Genomic DNA, 24837 nt, shown 5'->3' on the forward strand with positions numbered 1-24837 from the left:
TTTGTGAATGGCTTATTGCACATATCATAATGTTCTTAAGGTTTATTCATGTTGTCACATATGGCAGGATTTCCTGAATTTTTTACAGCTGAATAATATTACATTGTATGTATATACCATATTTTCTTTATCCATTCATCCAGTGATGGACATTTGATTGTTTCTACATTATGCAATCACGAATAATGCTACAGTGACAAGAGCTGCATACATCTTTTCAAGATCCCAATTTTCATTCCTTTGAACAAATAGCCAAAAGTGGGATTGCTGCATCATATGGCAATGCCATTTTTAATTATTTGAGGAATGTCATGTTGTTTTCCATAGAGGCCACACCATTTTACATTCCCAACAACAGTGTACAAGAGTGCCAACTTCTCTGTATCCTTGCCAACACTTTTATCCTTTTTTTAATGCACAGTGGTCATTTTAACAAGTGCAAGATGATATCTCATTATGATTTTGATCTGCACTTCCTTATTAGTGATGTTGAGCATTTCTTCATATACTTCTTGGCCATCTGAATATATTCTTTGGAGAAAGCAAAAGCTTTTCCTCTAAGATTAGGAACAAAGCAAGAATGCCCCCTCTCACCACTTATATTTTACATAGTACTGCAAGTTCTAGCCAGAGCAATTAGGCAAGAAAAAGAAATAAAGGCATTCAGATTGAAAAGGCAGAAGTAAAATGATCTGTTTGCAGATCTTATATGTAGAAAATCTTAAAGACTCTACAAAAAAAAACAGGTAGAAGTAAGAAATGAACTCAGTAAAGTTGCAGGACACAAAATCAACATATAAAAACCAGTTGCATTTCTGCACACTAACAGTAATCTATCTGAAAAGGAAATTGATAAAATAATTCCATTTATAATAGCATCAAAAAGAATAAAATACTTAGGAATAAACTTAACCAAGAGTTGTATGCTGAAATCTACAAAATCTTGATTAAAAAAATGAAAGAAGACACAAATAAATGGCAAGACAGTCCATGTTCATGGACTGAAAGACTTAATATTGTTAAAATGTCCATACTACCCAAAGCAATCTACAAATTCAATGCAATCCCACTCAAAATTCCCAATGACAGTTTTTTACAGAAATAGAAAAAGCAATCCTAAAATTCATATGGGACCACAAAGGACACCAAATAGCCAAAGAGATCTTGAGAATAAGAACAAAGCATCACATTTCCTGATTTCAAAATATATTATAAAGCTACAGCAATCAAAACATTATGTTACTTGTATAAAGACAGCCATATAGACCAATGGGACAGAACAGAGAACCCAAAAATGAACTCATGCAAATGAAGTCAACTGATCTTTCACAAGGGTGCCAAAAATACAGTGGGGAAAGTACAGTCTCTTCAACAAATAGCGCTGAGTAAACTGGATATTCACGTGCAAAAAATGAAATTGAACACTTACCTTTCACCATACACAAAATTCAACTCAAAATGGATTAAAGATTTAAAGACAAGATCTGAAACTGTAAAACTACTAGAATAAAACATAGAGGAAAACATCGTGACATTCGTCTTCGCGACTACTTCTTGAATTTGATAACAACAAAAGCACAGGCAACGAAAGCAAAACTAGACAAGTGGGACTACATCAAACTAAAAAGCTACTGCACAGCAAAGGAACTATCAAGAGAATGAAAAGGCAATCAATGGAATGGGACATAATATTTGCAAATCATATATCTGATAAGGAGTAATGTCCAAAACATATAAAGAACTCCTAAAACTCAGTATCAAAATACAGATAACCTGATTAGAAAATAGGTAAAGGACTTGAGAGTCACCTTTGACACCCCTTTTTCACAAACGTATTGGCCAATACACCTAGAAATACTACTACCTCTACCTTCAAGATATACCGAGAATCAGACCATTTATCACCACCGTCATTGGTCCTAGACACTATCATCTCTTGTCTTGGTTGTTGCAAGAAATAACTCTTTACTCTTCCTTCCCTGCCTTTCTCCTTGTGTGAGCTCTTTTTCTTCCATGTATATATACAAAGAGACCACTGCCATGCTGTTGAATCTCAAATTGAGGTCTCTAGTTCAGACCTCACCTCTAAGTTCCATTTTTAATAATTACACAACTAACCGCATTACCTTTCTACTTGGATGTCTCATGTTACTTAACAGTGTCCAAAATGAAACTCTGGTTCAGCCCCCAAATCCTATCCTTTCCAAATATTCCCCATCTTAGTAACCAGGAATCCCTTCAATCACTAAAGTCAGTAATTCTTGATAGCTCTTTTTCATTGGCACCTACATTCAAACCAGCATCAAGTTCTATATATTGTATTTCCAAAATGTATCTCGAATCATTTACCTCTCTATCTTGATGAAGTCTGCACCATTTCCCCTCAGTTCCAAAACAAATGGATAAATAAAATGCTAAAGAATTCAAAGGGGTGGAAGTTCATATATAGTTAAAGAGACCAAAATAGTTTCCCAGAGTACTTGGCAACTTAAATAATTCTTTGACGATGTAAGGAAATGTGATAGATGGGCAGGTTTGGGGATAACAATGAAAGCACAGGGAACAGGTCAAACAAAGACACCAGAGGAAAGCGTATGCTCTGGAAAAAATAAGTAGTCCAGTTGGGTTGGAGCTGAAAATATATTTAGAGGAGAAGCGGGAACAAGGGCTAAAAACATAAAATTGGACTATATTGTGGCGGGCCTGAAATACCACAGAGGGACAGATTAAGTTGATTTGTATACTTCCTGCCTTCCCAATGTGCCTTGCTGTTCACAGCCATAAATGTGTATCAGCCGAAGTGGAAGACAGCCCATATTCTCTTAACTGCTCTGCATTTCACTAGGATCTTTTCCTTTCTGAATGTACTAGGGGATGCCCCAGAATACAGAACTTTTTCTACTCTTTTTTTCCCTATAACATCAATTATTAAGCAACACTCTATATTAGCACAGCCATATGCTTATTATAACAGTAATTGCTTCCCCATGATTATTTTCAGAGTATCTCTTTATGTACTGAGATATTTATCTTGCATGCAGAACTACCTATTTTGTAAAAATACCAATAGCTGGAATACCACTGTGTTTATGATTGCTATCCTCATTGAATCAAAGGCACCATAGATGGAGGAAGTTTAAGAATATTTAATACATCATTTACTTGATTTTATCTCCTCAAGGTGCCTTGCAGATTGTCTTAGCAGATGTGAATTTCCTTTCATCATGTGGAATGCAATTCTATTCTTGGTTTGTTATAAATTAACAATCTGAAGTAAAGTCCTGCATTCTGAGCAACAGCTGAAATAGTCAATACGGAAAAAAATTCCCTACCCTACTCAGAGATAGCTTTTCTTCTTTGGTTAATGCAACCACTTAAAATGGTTTGCCAGCTTTCAAGCCTGATAGATTACATGTGTGTGTGTATGTATATACATATACATATATATTTCTATTGTATATATATTTCTAATTTCTATTCCACAGAAAATAAGTCATATGATTTTGAGAACGTAGCCAGATGATTTTCATACCTATAAATGAACATTTTAAACCATCTGTAGAACTAACAAAGCACAACAGGACTTACTCGGGGGTCACTGTAGGCACTGTAAAAAGTTAGTACAAACTAAAAAATGAGAAGGATGATTCCAATATCTTCTCACCTGGAGAGGTATCTAAATCGTAAAATAAGAAATACAAATAGACAATAAACACATGATTAGTTGCTCAGCCTTACGTGTATTCAAATAAATGGTAAAAATATTTTCATCAATAAATAGGAAAAATATTAAGATAGTTTTCAGTGACTTCTGAGCACAAGTGTGCGTGTCAGGTCATTTGCACATAGTGCTGGTGCAAGGGTAAACATTCCTATAAAGAAATTGGTGGAAAATGATTACCATTTTAAATAACCATGTATGTACTAAATCTTCTAGGAATTTATTATAAGAAAAGAATTTGGGATGTGCACAGGAATTTAGCTACAAGGATTTTACTCATCATACTACACTTTATTGTTTCTAAAAAAAATAACTTAAATGTCCACTGAAAGAAAATTGAGGAAATGTCTCATGCCACAAAAATTCTATGAACCCCTTAACTATTGCAGAAATTAATGTCATGGGAAAAAGTTTATAATAATAGATTTACTGGAAAAAAAACATGATGCCAACTCTGTACAAATATTTCCACTGCATACACACATATACACACAGCACACAGACTGCAAAAAATATGCACCAAAATATTAACCATGGTTATTTCTGGTGTCAAATTACATGTGGTGATACACACACATACATGGATATTTTCATATATTTCAGATATACTTTGCAAAAGTATGTAGTCTCCACATATGTATATTTATGTACATATATTGTGTATTAATATATGTTAATATTATGTATTATTTATATCTCAATTCGGACATTATAAAGAATTAACAAAAAATTGGCTTCTTCCAGCAATTATTAGTACTAAAGTAAAAATTGGTAGCATTAGGATTCCATTTTATTTTAAGAGTCCAGATGGCTGAGAATCTTTAGAAAGCAATGAAGAGGACAACACTTTGTATCAAATCCTATGGAACCTGGTAAATATATTTACTCTTACTTAAGAAGAAAGACTGAAAGTTGCAAAACATGATACTCATCTTAAAATGTTAGAAAAAGAACAAAATATACTCCAAAAATTAAAATGAGAAAATTGTGAAAATGAACTTAATGAAAAAAGATAAAAACTAGAGAAAAGTATAAAGACAAACAGAAAGCTTGAAAGAAAAAAATAAATATATCTCTTTCAAGACTGATTTTTGTAAAAGAATGAGGGATAAAAATATAAAGGATTAGGGATGAAAGGGAAACAACACAGTTACAGAGGAACTTCAACAAATTACATGAGAATATGATTCCAGAAGAGCAACAAGGATATAGAAACAGAAATAATCTTCAAGAAACTATTAATCAACCTGGAATAGTTCTAGCCAAAGTTCACCTACAACACACTAGCTGTTCCTTTAAAAATAATATTATGACCTGTTTTCCCTGTCCATAGCAATATTTGATGCTGTTTTATTATTTAATCATGTGATTTAAAAGTAATAAACACTGGAGTCTGGCTGTTGTAATACTGTACTATATGTGCAAGCATAACAGATTCCTCTGTAAGGAACATTCTCTGTACTCTGTGAGCTTCAAATTGATGCTTTTTCAAATTTTAATATTTTAATTATAAATATTCAATGTTCATATGCTAATCAGGGATTAATTTTTCCTACTGAAATGCCAAGAAGAAGGACTCTATGTAATCCAGAGATTTCTTGGGTCCTCCTACTTAGATTACAGCTTCTCTCTCTGATATCACTGTTTCTAATTTTGTTACCTTCCTGTCCAAACGTGTGTGTGTGTGTGTGTGTGTGTGTGTGTGTGTGTGTGTACATGCGTGTGTGCTTTAATTAGATGCTTCCTAAAACATTACTGTTCCTGCTCAAATAAACTTTTAGTTCTTCTCTAACTCTCCTTGGTCAGACCATAACTCAAAGCTCTTGGTCATCTAGTTCTTACACCTCTACTGTTATATATCTACTGCTGTCCAGTGAAATTACTATGTTCCCATTAGTCTGACTTGAGTTGGAATTTTGGGGAAGACAATGTTCCTGAAAAATCATCATCATCTTTGCACCATCTCCTCATTCCCAAACCACCATACACATTGGTTTTCTTTCATTTAGAATATCCATCATCTCATTCCCACTTATATGAGTTCTAATCCTCATTTACAACCTAATTACAACTGTCTCCTTAAAGGTGCCCCTACTATACCAGTCAGCTGATACATCCAATGTTTATATTCTTATTTCTCTACTGAGAAGAGACAGGGATTTCTCTATAAATGTATAGGGGTGCTTGCTTTCTTCAATAAACAGCAAAGTAAATATTGTTATCTATCCATAAAAGAACTGGAAGCTGACACGGGGAACTGAGAGAAGAAAATGGGAATTGTATCAAAAAAAGAGTAAGGTATGATTGGTACAGACAGCTCTGAACAACAAGAAAGACAATCTGTTAGGTTGCCACAAGATAATGGATTATCCAAATATTCCAAGGAGAGACTGCTGCTTAGACTTCATCTCCTGGGAAATAAAATGTCTAAAACAATAGTCACTTAACATTTTGTTATATATCTACATCAACATAAAAATTTTGGACACACTTCCAATATATACATTTCTGCATTTATGTACTCTACCATATACGTGTGTGGGTGTGTGTACATACACTAATACATTACATGCACTATAAAATACACTCAAAAAATAGAAATTTTAAAGGATAAAGGAAAAGAAATGTACCTTTAAATAAAAGCTTTAATTTTTTTCTGCAACCCAGTGAACCATGATGTTCAAATCACATTTTGGAAACATGATCCCACCAATTTTAACAAGCGGGCTGAATGAAAGAAAAAAGAAATTAGTTCACTGATGGGGTGATCTTTGCTAGATGCAGGGTGAGGGGGGTAAAGCATTAGGGAAAGAGATCATGATTGGGAAGGGAGGAGAGATAGAGAAGAATACATTTTATGCTGCAACTAAATTAGCCTCCCCACCAAATCACATCTGATTTCTCTGACAACTCAAACTGGTTCAGGGTTGCCAAGAGGCAAGAGTTCTTATGTGGGAATTGAGAGAAAGTGGGCTCTGTTACATTCATTCTGAGGTACACGGATGGAACGATATACTTGGAACAGTGGCTTGAGGCCTTAAAGTGACCAACAGAGCTCAAGTTATAAGAAGGTCAGCACAGGTCTCTCTTTTCTCCTTCTCCTAAAACTGTACACTACAAAACATCAACAGTACTCATTCTGGCATTTTCATAAATACCCTTATGATACCATTTCCCTGGCATTTGATCAATTTCTATTTCCTGATATCCATCCCTCTCAATAACATCCTTCCTCCCAACTGAAATTCATGCACACACAACACAGACACACAAATACAAAGAGACACACAATAGCTTTGTATAATGTTGAGCATCCAACAGCTCAACTTTTTTTCAGAAATTTTTTTCAGAAATAAAATAAGGATCCCCCAGACTGAAGTGTCTCCTCATGTGTGATTACTTACTTTTTGTCAATACTAAATAAAACAGAACATAGTTTTATCAGCATCACATACGTTGTGTGCATTAAAATATGCATATTTAACCAATGTGCATTACCTTCCAAATACCAATTTTCTTTTTCTAAAAAAAAATATTTCAAAGATCATTCTGGATCAGTGAATGTGTGATAGTGTAATTTCTTGCATAAAATACACTATAAAGAAATATTCCCTGAACCTTCTTGTGAGCCTAGCTCTCTCCACGTAAATCCACACCCTCCTTTTTCACATTTAACACAAGCATAAATAGTATTGCTATAGTGTCGATCTCTTCTACCCACTTCAGGCCAGGCCAGTATAAAACTCCACGAATGGAGTTTCCAAAGGATGCTAACTCAAATATTTCAATCCCTTCCATTAGTAAACATGCTTGTATTTCAATTATCTTCTCTCCTTCATACATATCCTTAGGATACAAAGAGAACTGGGAGTATATTGTACTGTGATTCAGAGCCGTCCCTGAACAATACTTGGATATCCTGCTTATCCATGCAGACGAACGTTCCTTAGTTTGTGGAGCACGATTTCTGACCCCCCTTTTTCCCAACTCAGCATAACCCAACAACGCTCCTAGTCTTTCTCTTTTGGGGTGCTGGAGGTCTTCATATATCACTGCATTTTCCTCTCCTAGTCTTTACTTTATTGTTTTTCACTTCATTATAACGGACTCCATAAACCACTCGCCTGACCAAGTTGAACATAGTACGAAGTCATTTTCCTCCTCTTTGAATGGCTTCCTCCTGAAAAGCCTCAGAGTTTTCCTTAATCAGCTGAAGTAGCTAAAGTTGTGTTTTTTTTTACATCTTTATTGGAGTATAATTGATTTACAGTGGTGTGCTAGTTTCTGCTTCATAACAAAGTGAATCAGTCACACACACACATATGTTCCCATATCTCTTCCCCCTCGTGTCTCCCTCCCTCCCACCCTCCCTATCCCACCCAGCTAGGTGGTCACAAAGCACCAAGCTGATCTCCCTGTGCTATGCAGCTGCTTCCCACTAGCCATCTACTTTACGTTTCGCAGTGTATATATGTGAAGTAGCTAAAGTTTTTAAAGTACGTTCTCCCTCCATCTATTTCCTAAAAGTCCATCTAGATACTTTTACATTAAAATAACTTAAATATATGTGTTAAAATTAAAGGTTCTGACCTTAACTGTTCAATACATCAGGGCATCTACTTCAGAAGATGGGGATGGCGTAACAGCCACTTAGCCTCCCCCGGCCCACACATACAGTTATTTTATTAATTTCCATGCTAAATTGATTTTCATTTGATTTAATTTTATTGGAACCCCTTTAAACTATTTTAGAAATTTGGTAGAGCAAAAGTAAACCCATTTTACAGATAAGCCAAACTTACAGAAAAGAAGTAACATCACTATGCTAAACACATGTTAAAGTAAGCTACAACTGCTGGTTTCTGGCTTTCTTTCTACATTTTTATGAACTCTGATTTCCTTAAAGTTTGTACATAGGTCAAGTTTGGCCATTCAAGTGCTACAAAGGCTAAGGCAGACCTTAACTGATAGGAGTAGTGTGGAGGGAGCTCAGATGAACTAGATGAAATGGGCTTGTCTAGAGCTGCTATGGTTACTGCTTCTATGCCTGTTTGTCCAGGGGGAAACCTGGACAAATGTTAATGAGTCTTGTACACTGCAAGAGAAGCCAAAAATGAAAATTTCTAATATGAAATCTCCCCTTCTTAAGATGTTGATTAATAATGTACAATGTGTTAAACACTGCACTGACCAAATGAAATAACTCACGGGCTAGATTCGCTCGTGGACTATATACATAGTCCATCACCTCTGTAGCTGATGACTATTCTGTGACTCACTTACCTCTACCTTCTACTGCTTTAACATTCCTCAAACTGAGTTTAGGGAAACCGTGAAAGGACAATCTTCTAGGCAGTTCCTTCAGCTAGTACCGAATAATACTGAACATTACATCACCAGTAACCTTTTCTCCTTTGTGTATAAGCACATAGACGTAATAGGTACATAGCTGCAATTTCTGTTCTATTTACAAATGTATCACTTGAAATTTTCCCCTTCCCCTCACACATCCCAGTTTCAGAATGGGTAATTGAAATGTCTCATTACTTTTCATATGCACTTCTCAAATCCTGTCTGATTTGATTTTAGGTTCTGAGCAATTCATCCTGATTCAGTTGTGTGTAGAAAATATATACTATCAACTTCCTTAGTTTTAACTCATTTTATTTAATACTTGATTACATCTCTCCCCCATCTTTAAATTTAATTTAATCCTTGACAAACAACAACTAAACTAAAAAGTGACCGAGCAATAAGCAAAAAAGTTAAGAGTTTTCTTCTGAGTTAAGAGGCTTCCAATCGCGAGCTGACACGAACATGGTGCGTCTCAGCTGGTTACTGCCTTTGCTCTTAACTGAAGTGAAACTACAGACATCAGAAACTCAGCAGCTTAAAAAGCAAATGATTATCCACCAAACCCAATGTCTCCCTGAAGGCCTGGAGATTACATGTGTAATAATCAGGCTGCCCTTGCCAAAAGTAAGGCTTAATGCTTCATTTTTTTTTATTGTATTTATTGAATGCAGCCATTGCTTGATAGCCCCTCTGAGCATTAACAAACATGAAAGAAACCACCAAAGGAAAGAAAGAAATATATAAATAACGAAAAACCATGCCACTAAAGTTTATAATCTGGAACATGCAGTCCTGGAAATCAGGCACATACTCTTACACTCCTTCAAGTACTCTGTTCTACTTTAAAGTTACGCAAGCACTGCTTAATATGCCAAAAACCTGAATCTCTGAGGTCCCATTTAGATGCAATTGCAAAATACCAATCAGTTTCCCTCTTGCTTCTGTATCATGCCATGTGACAATGCGATATTCCTAAATTTTGTTTCTGTTTCTATACTATTATCAGCTGTATTTTAACACTGTGATAATCATATATTTAGGACTCCCCTGAATAACTTTTTGTAAGATAAGGTGCCCCTAGAGCCGCTAGTATGTGGACGTGCAGGGAACTGGACCAGAGTTATTAAAATCAAATCATCCTTGCATTTAGGAAGAGACAAGACTAAGAACCTGCGACATTTGGTGCTCACGCCCTTCACTTTTTTTCTATCCGTGATAACTCATTTCACATTCTTCTTTGTAAGTGCTGCTCTTTCAAATTTGAAAGTATAAAAAAAAAGATAAAGTTTAGAAACGCAATTTGAAGTAACGGTCATCCAAAAGGGATTAAAGTGTGATTTTTGTTTTATTTTTAAGGGATTGAGGAACATTTTCTTTAGCCACCATGGAAGTTTTTTCCCATAAAATCTGGCTGAAAAAGAAATCAGCCACATATCAACATCAAAAGTACAACTATTACCCTATGATTTTGTACTTACCTCTTTAACTATTCCTACTCTGAACATTTTTGCTTTTGTGAAGAGCAAAATTATGAGCTCTTGGCTATCACTGTCTGGTGCTGTTAGTATGATTTTATATTTGTTCCGGGCACTCTGTAATTTTTACATGTGGCTTGGGGGCGGGGAGAAAGGAGTAGAGCGGATTATAAAACACAAAATAAATTTAAGAATATGTAAGAGGAATAGAGTGGGACAGAAATAGAAACCCACTGGCAGGTCTTGGGTGTGTTTGCTTACAGGATACTCTAATGTAAAATCTACTGAAGAGCTGCTTTTTGAAGAGAAAGAAAGAAGACTTATGAAACTCACCTCCTAGGACAAATGAAGGCCATGTAGTTGGAGGTAACGATCTACAGACAGTGTCCTGGTACTAAGGGAACGCCTGTCTCCCATCTGAGTTCACGCCCCATGTTTCCATTAACCTGCGACGAATACCTGGGTGCACTCAAGTTCTCTTGAGGAGAGAGGAACACTACAGACCTCTTCCAAGAGGACTCACAATCTAATAGCACCTGGGTTCCCCAAACACACTTCACACAAATCCATTAGGTGCCGAGAGCCAGCCTGCTTTATAAATGCATTTATAGGATAAATTCACCTGTGTGTTTGGCGTGATGGGACTTTCAAGTTACTGGTTACTAGTAGGTCATTTTTGTCACAGCAGCACGTACGAAGAACTGTTGACAGGGGTTTTTATTACATGAGTTTGAAGGTTGGATCCATATTTTAGGCTATAGAAAGCCAAGTTGATTTTTGAGATATGTCTTTACTTGCTACCTATGCTTAGCAAAACCACACTAGGAATTTTTTAAGGCAATTTTAAGTAAGCGCTGTGAAAATCTCTGTACCCCAAGATCCCACCATAAAAATGAAATAAAAATACATGGGGTCCAAAGAAAAGATTCATTCCATGGCCACATATCCTTAAAATCTAAAATGGAATTGGAGGGCTTCTTTCTCAGAGTATAGATTCTCGTTACTTCCTCTTCAAGAGAAGCATATCTAAAAGGTTATTGATTTGGTTCTGAAGGACAGAGTGTTTATTACGGAGGAAGCCATGGCGGAGTACGAGTGTGAGAAATTAATGATGGCTTTGTAAGTGTCCATGCTGTGGTGTGGAACCAGTAGGGCAACTGTCAATCTATATGATAATACATTCCCAAACTTCATAAAACCAGTGAGGTGAAAACGCATTGATTTTTTGGGGGGAGCTAAATAGAATTTATCAAAAAGAAAGGGCAAGAAGTTGACTGAAGTTAACACCTCAGGCTGCAGAGTAGCTCACACCTCACTTTTTATTTGGTTGAGGAGTTTATGATGTGACGTGTACAATTTCTTGTTTTTATTTCTGGCCCCCAAGGAGAAAAGAGCATGCGTCATATACATCTTTGGAATCTGTGAAATATTGAAAAAAATTTAAAAAAAGGAAACACATTCTATCTGTACATTTTTAAATAACCATCTATCACCTAAGCTTGAACTCTGGCTTCAGAATCCCCCCTTCAGAAGCTCTGCCAGATTCAGGAACAAAAGAACGGCTTCCTGGTTCTAAGTACATTATCTAAGTCCTTTATGCAATTCTGATTGTATTAGAACTAGCATTACAGGGAAAAATCGCCACACTGTATCTAAGGGTTTATTTCCTATCAGTACACAGGGATTTATACAGAGTGCCGCAAGGTGAAAACTGAATATGTTTCAAATGATATTGGAAAAAAGCAACTACTGTTGGTTTACATCTTTACCTGTAAAATCCCCTCAACTCTAACAGTTGTAGGTAAATTCAAGGCAAGCCTTTTTGCTCCCTTTTCTTCTCTGGAAACCTCCCCTTATTCGTTGAGTTTTTAAGATGTATACAGCTTAAAAAAGAAAGGGTGTGAATTCTAGGAATATGTATAAATAATTCTTTATAGATGGTGCCCATGAGACCAGCGAGAATTCCAACCGTGGAACATTTGCTAAAATATCTTGTTTAAGATATGCCGTAAATTCTTGGATTACAAATGATTTTATTTATTAGGCAATCAAAGTGCCTCCATTTAAATAGTACCTGACACACACTGAAGTGGAAAAAGTACATCAGTAAATGGATTCAATGTATGCCTTTATGAAAACTTCTGAAAGTAATTTCCCAACAAATAAGCACCTTTAGAGTGCTGAATGTACCAAGTGTCAGAATTCTGTTAAAATTCAAAAGGAGTCAAGTGCAGATTTTTCCTTGAGAGGACACCTTGATTAGCTACCTGAACGGAGACATAAGGAAGACACATCCCCTTGTCCTCACTGTAGAATAAATTATTTCACAATTAAACATAAATTTAAATGCAACACAGTGACATCTTTTAGAATATATGCAACTTACCCAGGAAATGATGTGTTTTCAACACGGTTTGGAGAATAAACGATATTTAGCTATGCTTTTGTATTTACAACAAGCTGCCTGCCTGCCTGCCAATTTCTTTCTTTTATTTTTTTAAAGGAAAGAAAATACTTAGAGCTGCTCTAGTAGAGGTTTATAATATTTATGGAAACCTTCTTAACTGATCTATTTGTAAACATTTTAACGGTAATTCTTTTAGCAAACACACAATATATTCATAACAAACCACATAGCATCTGATGTTTTCTCAATAAATCCACCATACCTAATGCAATTTATCTTTTAAAAAATGTTTTGGACTCAACACGGTCCTGAGTTGCTAAGAAAGCCACAAATAAGCACCTTCTCTCTTTAATGACTTGCTTAGGCTTCCCTATATTTACTGCTTCATGATCGGAAGCATTCAATTTTCAAAATTTCATTAAAACACATCCACAAAGCTGATGGATAAAGCAACAGTGATTTGTGACAGAAGGTGTGGGAAGCCGTGAACCTACATAGGTACCAAGGAGAAAAGTAAACACAGACGAGAATACTTTTTTGAAGACAAGTCTCTTCCTATTTGTCATTATTAAACTCCAGAGCATCTGTTCCAAGTTTGATCTCCAATACGGATATGAGGCATTGCCGCCTGGAAATGAAAGTCTAAGATAAGGTAGGATTCTTAAGAGTTCTTCATGAAAAAAAATAACCCAGGGTGCCATTTACTGGGAAGGGGAAATCAATACAAAGACCTAGAAACTTGTGGAGAGAGGACATTTTCTAGGTATAGGTCATAGTTTATCAAGCTGCTTCTTTTGTGATGCAATTTACTTGCTAATAAGACCAACTGACGATGCCTGAATAGTGTGCTATCATCAAAATGTGATTTTAAAATTCTCTCCTCATTTTTTGTGTGTTTGAGGTTTGCTGGTTAATTTTCCCCCAGCTCAGCGTGGGTAGACAAGGTCGATTTAAAAGAAAATGAATGGTTTTTATATGCCTCTTTATTAAAACACAAAAACATCCCAAGCCCCACATTTTGCAGTACCCAGAACATTAAAAAATATTTAAGAAGCAGGCCTACCGTTCTCATCATCTGACTTATTTTCGTTGTCAGAATCAGTCAAGGTAAGGGCCGAGTTTTCACGACTGGACAGGCCGGAACTGCGCCTGGATTTTATCCCTCTCCCCCACAATCGGATGGCATGTTCTGGAGACATCCCTCCCTCTGTATCGGAGTCGGCGTCAGACCCTGTGCTCAGAGAGTAGCCCTGGTGAAGGATCCCCATGTCGGAACAGTAGCCGCTTCGGTGCGGGGAGGGCTCACAGATCCCCAGCTCTGCAAGGGTGAAGTTAGTTCCTAGGGTGACAGCAACAAAGAGACCGATTAAAATTTGTGAAATGCTTTCAAACTTCAAATTTATTCTTACAAAAAGCAGACAGACATTTTCCTGTTCAAAAAATATACCTGATTTGCTGTAGTATACAGCTAAGCAAGAGAATTTAGGATACTGGGGTATATTTGAGAACAAGAGCAACAAAAAAGTAAACGTCTAAGATTAATTTTAATCCTAGAACAGAATGCTCAGATTTTATTTGAAAAAATTTTAAGTATTTACTGTTGTCTAGGTAGCACCATGTAGCTGATAAAAACACTGGATTTATAAGAGGAGCTAATATATACCAAGCACGTGCTTTGCTCCAGGCATCTTTTATTCTGCAACTTTTAATTTACATTTAAAATTTTCACAACGACTTTATGATGATGATAATATTACTGGAATCATTCTGTCAATAAGGAAACTGAGGAACAGAGAATTTAAGTGACTTACCCAAGGTCACACATCTAGACTGTAGTAAAACCTGGATCTGATCCTTGAGCAGTCTGTCTTCATGTCAAAGAAGCTTAATCCTCCAATAAATGGGAGTGGTGGCCAGGAGACCTGGGGACCAGTCCCAGCTTTCCACTGGTAAGACTCATTGTGGCAAGTCTCTCTTAACAACTTGAGCCCCAGTTTTCTCTTCTGTAAAATCTGGGTATTAATCTCTTAAATTCCTCTCAGAATCACTGTGTGTTTTTATATGTGATAATACATACACCCAAGTTTGTTCTTTTTTTTTTTTTAAGTGAGTATAGGTAAGGTGTTAGTTAAATGAGCATCCTAGAGATAGTTAGTCCACTTTTATTTTGTTTTTTAATTAATTGTTCTTGGAGTATAGTTGACTTACAATGTTGTATTAGTTTTAGGTGTACAGCCAAGTGAATATGTTATATATATACATATATATATCTCCATTCTTTTTCAGATTCTTTTCCCATATAGGTCATTACAGAGTATTGAGTAGAGTTCCCTGTGCTATACAATAGGTCCTTATTAGTTATCTATTTTATATATAGTAGTGTGTATATATTAATCCCAATCTCCTAATTTATCACTTCCCCCCACGTTTCCCCCTTGGTAACCACAAGTTTGATTTCGAGATATGTGAGTCTGTTTCTGTTTTGTAAATAAGTTCATTTATATCATTTTTAATTAGATTCCACATATAAGTGATACGATATGATATTGTTTTTAAATGGTATCAATTTCTTTTTGCTAACATAATTTAAAACCACAAGTGGGTTATATCAAGGACAGTGAATGTGTGCACATGTGGGGAGTGCAGGGGTGGGCCTGTGGTTTGAAGGGAAGCAGAAGAGAATAGGCATTTATTGAACACATCTACGCCACCATGTGTTGGGCATGGGGCCAGGTACTCTAATAGGCTTTATCTCATTTCAATCTCATAAAAGCACAGCAGTTTAGGTGTTAACCACTTTACAGGGAAGCTAAATACTGTCTCCAAGGTCACACCTGGGCAAGTGGCAGATCCACGAATCACCTCTACATCTGCAGACCCCAAGCCTACGCTCTCTCTGCAATGTCAAATGGTCTCAATCAAAAACCAATTGGGCAACATTTTTGCACAGTGAATGCTTTATCTATCCGTGTGCTTTAACATTCAGCTTCTTAAAAAGACATTTTAAGGTTTCACTGCATATTAGATGGACTCATGTGGTCCACTGTATTTACTGACATGTAAATCTGATTTTGTAATTCTTACCCAATTTATGGGCAATGAAATAAATGTAATGAAGAAATGCACTCTTATGCTGTAAGTGAAGAAAATCTTCTAAATAACACCAAAGCCATGGGCTTACTCACTCTCTATATATTGATTACATTAGAGCCACTCATGTCTCCAAACTCATGATATAATTAACACTATGATCATCTACATTCATGATATCATTTCTCAGATTTTATTTTTAAAAAGCCCCAAATAACTGTTTATATTAACCTAGTATAAGGTTAATTTGTGATAGACACAAGTGTTTTTATTCTGAGGCTTTCCCTTCCCTTCTCTACTGCACACTGAACTTCCACAGCTTATTTCACTGCGTAAATGGGATCAAATCCAATACTTGACACAATTGTTTCTGGAGAGTGAAACCTGTTCATTGGAGAGCCAACCCAAAGCAAATATTTCTGTTGGGGGCGGGGTCAGTTCCTACTACCTGTCCAGGGAAGAGGGGTGTTTCCACCACCACTCAGTGCAGTTCTAAGTGTTTATTCCCTGGGCACAGTTTCATGATGCTGTCTGAAATTCTCTACCCAATGTATTCTGTTCCAGTTTGCGTCCTTGGCAATTAGGTATTGTCTTCTAATTGTACACTAAAATGTATATTTCAGTTTCAGTAGTCTATAAAACTAAAGTTATTGAGTTCATATATATCTGATATTATAATACTTTTCTCTCTACTGTTGCTTTTCTCATTCTTCAGTCATTTCATATGAGCATTCTCCCATCTTGTCTTCAGAGCTCACATTCATTCTGGGGGGTCATGAGGGATATTGCTTCCTTTTCCTCCAATAAAGGAAAACAACCCAAACTAAAACATACATGTTTTTATTCCACATGTGGGAATTTTGAGCTCTATGATTCCATTTGAAATTAAGGCAACTTTCCTGATGGTTTTCTCACATCTCATTAACCAGGAATAGCTTCAAAGACCTCCTCAGGAAAAGAGAAACAGCCCTGTGAGCAAAGGAAGCCTCAGCTTTCTGAGGAGCCCACGTGCTCTTCAATCTGGGTATTAGAAGTCATAGACAGGGAGCCTAGGGCATGGGGAACTGTGGAATAAATGCGGTGCCCCTTCTTTGGTTATGACATTTACTTGATGATAAGAAATAAAAATATTTTTCTGTTAAAACAAACTTGAGATCTTCATAAATCAGTGAAAATTTGCATGCATTTTTCAAGTAATCACAATGTTAGAAAAGAAAAAAGTGTACTTCAAGAGCTTCAACTTCAAGCTTACATACCTGAAGCTGCCAACAAGAAACATTGTAAAGAAAATTGAAGGTATTATACCAAATTCACCAGAAAAAGTTAAATAAGTTCACACTTATAGAAACGCAGGCTTTCCTCTAAAAACAGAATTGTTTCCTCAAAAATATTCCCTTCTAAACTCCTCAGCTTCATCTTCCACTAGGACCACACTTCCCCAATGTTACCCGCTCCCCACAATTCCTAGTTTGGTATCTTTTTGTCCTCAACAAACTCACAGAAGAGAAACCTCACTCTAAGTACCTGGGGCAGATTTTGGACCAAGTCTTTCCCAAATTTGCTGGTTTAATATATGAAGCTGGAGAGCCATAGATATAGTAGAAAGGAAAGACTGGTCTAACATTTATTAAATCACTCAACAAATATTTACTGTTCCTAGTGCTGTGCTAGGCCTTGGAGATATAACAGTGAGAAGTATAAAAATACAGTCTGTGACATTTACAGTCTAATCGGGAAAGGGGCATTAATCAAAGAATCACATAAAAAAGTACAATCTATACAGTGATAAATACTATAGAGAAAAGGGCCAGGGAGCCATGAAAGGTCATCCGGTGCTCCAACCCTTCATCCTGTCGCAGCTTGCCCACCAGATGTTCACCTAGTGGTAGACACGAGGGACTGGGAGTTTACTCCACAGAGAAGTTATCACGTCCCCTTCCATTTGCTCTTACCATACCCAGTTTCCCAAGCACTCCTCTATGTGAATTTATTTCAGACAAACATTTTTCATGTATTTTGGCTTAGACGAAGTCCTCATGTTATACCACTTTGCTTAGCATGTAAATAGTACAGGGGAATGTTAATATTATGTCAACTTATTGTTTTACACTTACTTTGCTCATTGATGGAAGACTGATTTGGCTCTAATTCATCTTGTATAATTATGTCTTTATTAAGCTCCATGGCAGCTTTGAATAGAAGAGAGAAACTAGTCATTGTGTGATTCTCCAAGCTAAGGTTTCTAGTGGAAAGCAGTCAACATTTCACTCCTTCTTTACTATCTTGCAGAGGATAAAAGGAGGCACAATACTGCAACATTCATGGAACACATATTCACCCCCTATCTGCCTCCAACCTCGCTAGATCACTAATTAAAGCGGGTGTGGACGATGTCTCCAACTCCTTCCATCTCAGGTGTGTGTTTTACGGCTGTTGCCAATACACTGCTTAATGTGGCCCCATATTACACTGTCAAGGCCAGAGTCAATATTTTGATAGATGAATGATTACACAAAAGCAATGATATTTATATCATGGAATTTTATTATAATTTAAGGTGTTATCAATGTCTAAATATTGACACTGAGAGAACAGCAATGTCTAAAAACTGTTAGGTGATCAGGATAGCAGAACGCAAGTCTTTAAAAATAACTCCATTGATTAGTCTCTTTTGCTTTAAGTTGTCTTTTTTTTTTTTTTTAAATCATAATCTCAGTGTATGACCTGGATCCTTTCCAAAACTTTTTTAGAGAAAAATTTTGCAACAGGTATCAGGAGTCATCCTTTGACCAGTTAATCTTATTTGGGGAAAAAAAATCCTAAGGAAGGATGTGTCAGTGCACTGTGATCTTGGCTTTATTTTCTAAGTTTTTCCCAACTTCTCGCATCTTGAAATAACCTTTAAGTAGGAAAAGCACATATGTCGCTAAGTCAGAATTATCATGTCATGGTAATACCAGCGAATACAAATAGCACTGAAAATGTCAGCATTTGAACAGATTTTTACTATGAGGGCAGGAAGATAAAAGTTAACCATAGTAATGGGGGCGGGTACAATACAGAAAACTTTTATTAACTAAATGTTTACTATGTGAGTCCCCTGAACTTAAGGGAAGAAATTTCACACGGGAAAGCAAAAGTTGCTATAACATGAAACTAGTCAATAGTGATCACTTACGAAATTAATCCCCACCTATCCCCACCCACTTACTACTCGTATCTCTTCTCATATCAACCACCGTATTAATGTCTATATCATCAGTTAGTTGCTGATAACAGGAAGTAATACGGTGCCAATCTGAGATTAAATTATAAAACTTGTGAAGATGCAGATATCCATGAAATCAATAAAAGTGATGCTAAAAAACACTAGGATCGTAATCAAGGACACAAAATAATGAAGATTTAACAGAATTAAGCTGTTAACAACAGAAAACAGAAATGAACGTCGGCATGATCAAAAGATGATGGACTTCTGGTTCTAGATTAAGATAAAATTTCCCACGTCTCTCTACACTTCCCACTAAAGACAGCTAAAATCCCTGGACAGTACATGCAAAAACTACATAAAATGAGTCTAAAAGAGGTTGAGAAGAAGACAGATCTGTTAGGGTCCTGGGACCTGAGGAAAAATGTAGCTGAGTTCTCCGGGTTTTCTTTTTGCCTCATATATTCCAGACGTGGTGCTGGAGAAATCTGCAAATTGGAAATACCAATGGAAGCAGATACAATAAACCCAAAGTAAAGCCTACTTCTATGAGGGGTCCTTCCCCACCTCCACAAACACACCAGGGTGGAATCAAAGAAGACTGAGTGATGAGGTGGAACTTTTACTGTCACCCAGTGGCAAAGAGCTTTCCCTGATTCCCTGCAAAGGTGTCACTGGGGTCCATGAGGGGATTCTAGACTTCCATCTACACGCAGTGGTACTGAAGTACCCCTCCCTCTCCCTGCTGAAGTCAGAGGAGGATAAATGTTAAATCTAGCTTCACCACCATTGGAGGACTCATGGGGAACTCTAAGGAGGTGCCCCTCTCCCTCTCAACCAGGTTGGTATCTGCATGGTCCCAGTGGCGAGGCTGAAAACCCAACTCTGCCCAGTAACAAGGAGGCATCCCTCCCCACTTCACCCCAATTCCCGCCCTTGTCAAAGTGGGTCACGTGAGGAGCCTGGGCTTTCACCTCCACCTGGCAGTCAAGCCTCAGGGTCCCACTTTCCCCCCTGGCTTGGTGTCAGAGGAGACCTGCTGAAACAGAAGATTTAAGTAAGATCCAGATTTTCAAAACATAATACTTCAAATAGCCAGGATACAATAAAAAAAAATCATTCATCATACCAAGAACCAGGAAAATCTCAACTTGAATGAGGAAAGATAATTATTTAAATAAAAGGTTAATGAGAGGCCCTTTGGAAAATTAATGAATCCATCAAATATTTTTTTTGCAAAATATGACCCCCTGTGATCATGCTGCAAAATGCCACTAGGAATGAAAGCTGTAATGTTGTACAGTCATACAATTGTGCCACAAAATGTATATCATGCCCCACACAAATTGTTATTCTTTATCCTTTTGAATAATTATAGCACATTTGGAATAATAAATTGTATTAAACATAAAATAAAATATACTCTTGATAATTAATCTTATTTTCTCAAGATAAAGTCACAATAAATTATTCTTACTATTTAATATGAAATATTGCTTCTTTCTAAACACTGATTCCTTTTGGAAGTGGCCTTTTTTCTAGGATCATTTATCCTAAGACAAAGAGAATCTCTTGTAAATAAACATGGGTCACTTTTCTCAAGCAAATGTTAGACTCTACACGTTAAAGCCAGGAATGAATACTCACTCCAAACTTTTTAGCAGATATTTAAGAAAAAAACACAAATTATAATGTTATAGTTCTCTTTATCACAGAAAGTGAATTTAATCAGATGCTATAAGCTTTTGCAAAATAGAAAGCTATCAAGAAAAATATCGAAATTATAAGAGATAAAACATAACTTTCATTTCGGTTTTATTCATCAAAATGTATCACCAAATTATTATCTTACATTGAATGTCAATACTTTAAATTTTGAGCAATTAAAGATATGTGTAAGCTACACAAAAAAATCAGTCGAAATCAGTTACCAACATTATTTAAAATATTATTTTCATAAAAATTTAAAATCTACATATTTGTACATGTAATGGTAACAATTTTAAAGCCAATGAAGGAACTACTTACGAATTCTAAATTTTATGCTTGTGTATACTGAAATTCTTCACATCAACTCTCTCTTAATGCCCTTCTAAAGTTCATCTGATTTTACACATTCAGATAGTTTCCCAAATGTTGACAAAACTGTTCACAAAAAATCCTGTGGCTTAAAACTACAGAGTAGATGTACATGCATTATTATTCATAAAATTTAGGTCCAATATTTATATTTCAAAAATACACTTTAAGAATCGAAATTTTCTTTTGTGTAGAGCACCTAAATGTTTATATTTTGGTATTTCTAAACTTGTATAATAATTATTTTGGTCTCTATCTGAATCTCTGTCTGACATGTCACAACTTATCCAATTCGTAACTAGAATCACTCCAATGTTAATAAACACATTCCAAATCAAAGAAACACCAAAGGTTAGTGAAGAGAGGAGAGTTTCCAATATTTGAGGTTTTTCCTGTAAGCTTTACCCCCTCAAAGCCAAAGGTGAATGTGGCATTCTCCTCTGATATGGCATTTTCACACATTCCAACCTGAACAAAGCCCAACTTGGAAAACCCAAAAGCGACTACAACAAAGCATCCTGCTGAACAACTGCCAGTTCAGAAATAGAAAGGAAATGCTCCAGCTAGCTGGAGACTCTCTTCTGCTGATGAAAATTCCAACAAGATTAAAAATCATTCCAGTATTAGAAACTATACCAATCAGTTATCCTATGTAAGAGAATTACAAAGGCATACAGTCATCTGACCCTGTGAGACTTCGCTTCTCCAGTTTTTTTATTAATTAGAAAAAATAAAGAAATCAAAGGACAATAGTGGGTTAGCTCCAATGGTCTAGCTCTTCTAAGTTTGAGAACGTAAGTAGCCTACTTTTACTGAGGACTTCAGAATGTGGCAGGCACTGTCCGAAATGCTTTTATATACAGTTTTCTAATTAATTAGGACCGCAACCCTGTAAAACAGTCACTATGCATACGGCCTAGGGTTAAAGTGCGAGTTCCAGTGTCTGTTTTAAAAATACTCGTTGACCATATATTCTCAGAATTAATTACTTCTGATGAGTCTCCACTTACTCATTTGTAAAATAGACGTAAAAATAGCACCTGCCTTCATAAGATTCTTGTGAGCATTGAACTAGATAAGGCAGGTAAAAGTGCTTAGAACACTACCTGCCACGTAGTAATCACACAACAAATGTACATAATATAATGATCATCATCAGTTTACAAATGAACTCTGCTTTTTTAAAAAAAAAAAATTACAGAATTATTAGCTCTTTTTAATTCTTGAGTTGATTTTGAAAATTTTGGAACAATACATTTTTCTAGGAAAGTGCCCATTTCATCTATGTCTTCAAATGGATTGGCACAAAGTTATCCAAATATTTTTAAGTCCCTTCAAATTTCTGCTAGGTTTGTATCAATAGGATGCTGTCTTTTTTTTTTTTTCATTCCTGACATCATTTATTTGTGCTTTATTTTAACTGGATTGGTTTTACCAGTGATTGAATAATGGTTTTTGTCTTTCAAAAAAACAAATTTTTGCTTTTCTGATTCTATCTACTATCTCTACATATTTTCTAGTTTATTTATACTTATGTATACAAATTATCCCTTTGCTCTTTCCTTCTTTGAGTATAGTCTATTGATCTTTTCCATATCTTTAAAAGTTGATTTCTTACGTCATCAGTATTCGGCCATTTTTCCTTTTTATTGTATGCAGTTTAGGCTATATATTTCTCTCTACGGACCACTTTCACAGCATCTCAGAGGTTTCGATTCACAGCATTCTCACTGTTGTTTAGATCTAAATATTTTCATGTTCCTGATTAACCTATTTATTAAATTTCCAAATGTATTGGGGTATTTTGTATACATTTCTGGTTTTAATCTCTAATTTAATTGTATTTGGCTAGAGAGCATCATTTTTATGTTACTAAACTTCTGAACAATTTTTACATTTGCTTCATAGCCTGCTAAATTTTTATAAGTATTTCATGTGTATTTGAGAAGAACACATGTTCTCTAATTACTGAATGCAAGATTTTATATATGTCAATTAAACAAAATTATTAACCATGCATTCAATTTTTCTACATGGTACTAATTTGCCATTTGATTGTCTTACCAAGAACTGACAGTTATATGATGAAATTTCCTACTGTGATGGGTGTTTTCCCCCATAGCTTTATCCATATTTGCTTTATCTCTATTTAAGGCTATATTATAGGTACATATATGTTTAGAATAATTATAGTTTTATCATCAATATGTAGTGATTATTTCTAATAAATTTTTGAGATAATATTATTTTGAGATAATAATAAATTTTTGAGATAATATCTGTTTTTTAATATTAATTATATTTTACAAGGAATTTGTCCATTTCATCTAAATTGTCACAGTTTATGACAATGTCCTTGATTTGGGATATTTGTGTATTCCCTCTTTTTTTTCTTGATTATTCTAGCTATGGCTTTATCAATTTTATCAGTTTTTCAGAGGACTGGCTTTTGGCTTTAATATTTTCATTTCTTTTCTATTTCTTTAATTTTTGCTCTTATCTTGATTATTTATCTCTACTTATTCTGGGTTTCATTTCCTCCTCCTTTTCGAGGTTCTTGAGGTAGAAATGTAGATCACTGATTTGAAAACAATTTTTATTTCTTAAATAAAAATACAAACTTATCATCTTCCCCTCTTCAGCTGCATCTCACAAATTTGGATACGTTTGAATCATTCAATTCCAGATATTTTCTAATTTCTCTTGTACTTCTTCGATGCATGGGTAACTTAGAAGTGTGTAGTTTTATTTCCACATATTTCGGACTTGTCTAGATTTCTTTACTATTAATGATTTCTCACTTAAGTACTTGGTGGACAGAGAACAAATTCTCTAGGATTCCTTCTTGAAATTAACTGAGACTCACTTTGTAGCCCAGAATACAGTATATGTTGCTGAATGTACCACTGAAAAATACAGTGTATTCTAAAGTTGTATGTAGTGGTCTATAAATGTCTATAAGGTCAAGATGATTAAAAATGGTGTCCTCTACATCCTTACTGATATTTTTGGTCTAGATGTCCTATCGGTTACTGAGGAAAGGGTTAAATCTGTAACTAATCATGTATTTTTTCTTTCTCCCTTTACTTTTGTCAATTCCGCTCCCCCGCCCCCCACCACCTTTCTTCTTCATGGGCTTCTTTTTTTTTTGCGGTACGCAGGCCTCTCACCGCTGCGGCCTCTCCCGCTGCAGAGCACAGGCTCCGGACGCGCAGGCTCAGCAGCCATGGCTCACGGGCCCAGCCGCTCCATGGCATGTGGGATCTTCCCGGACCGGGGCACGAACCCGTGTCCCCTGCATCGGCAGGCGGACTCTCAACCACTGCGCCACCAGAGAAGCCCCATGGGCTTCTTTTTGAAACTATATTATTAGACACATACAATTTTTTATCACCAGGGCAAATTGACCCTTTTATCAAATATCCATCTTTTTCTCTGGTAATACTCGTGGTCTTAAAGTGTATCTTAAGACCACCATTGCCTGATGCGAAACTGTTCAGCT

The 24837-nt window shown here is 36.0% G+C and overlaps 1 protein-coding gene across 1 annotated transcript in view; it reads right to left on the reverse strand.

Annotated features, from left to right (window-relative positions):
* Positions 1-24837, reverse strand: part of TENM2 (teneurin transmembrane protein 2) — a 1008125-nt gene that overhangs the window by 918243 nt on the left and 65045 nt on the right. Inside the window, exon 2 of the mRNA XM_032628422.1 lies at positions 14022-14297. Within this exon, the coding sequence (XP_032484313.1) occupies positions 14022-14297 (276 nt within the window). The remainder of the gene's footprint in view (positions 1-14021; positions 14298-24837) is intronic.

This window comes from Phocoena sinus, chromosome 3 (assembly GCF_008692025.1).
Source record: "Phocoena sinus isolate mPhoSin1 chromosome 3, mPhoSin1.pri, whole genome shotgun sequence".
NCBI lineage: Eukaryota > Metazoa > Chordata > Mammalia > Artiodactyla > Phocoenidae > Phocoena > Phocoena sinus.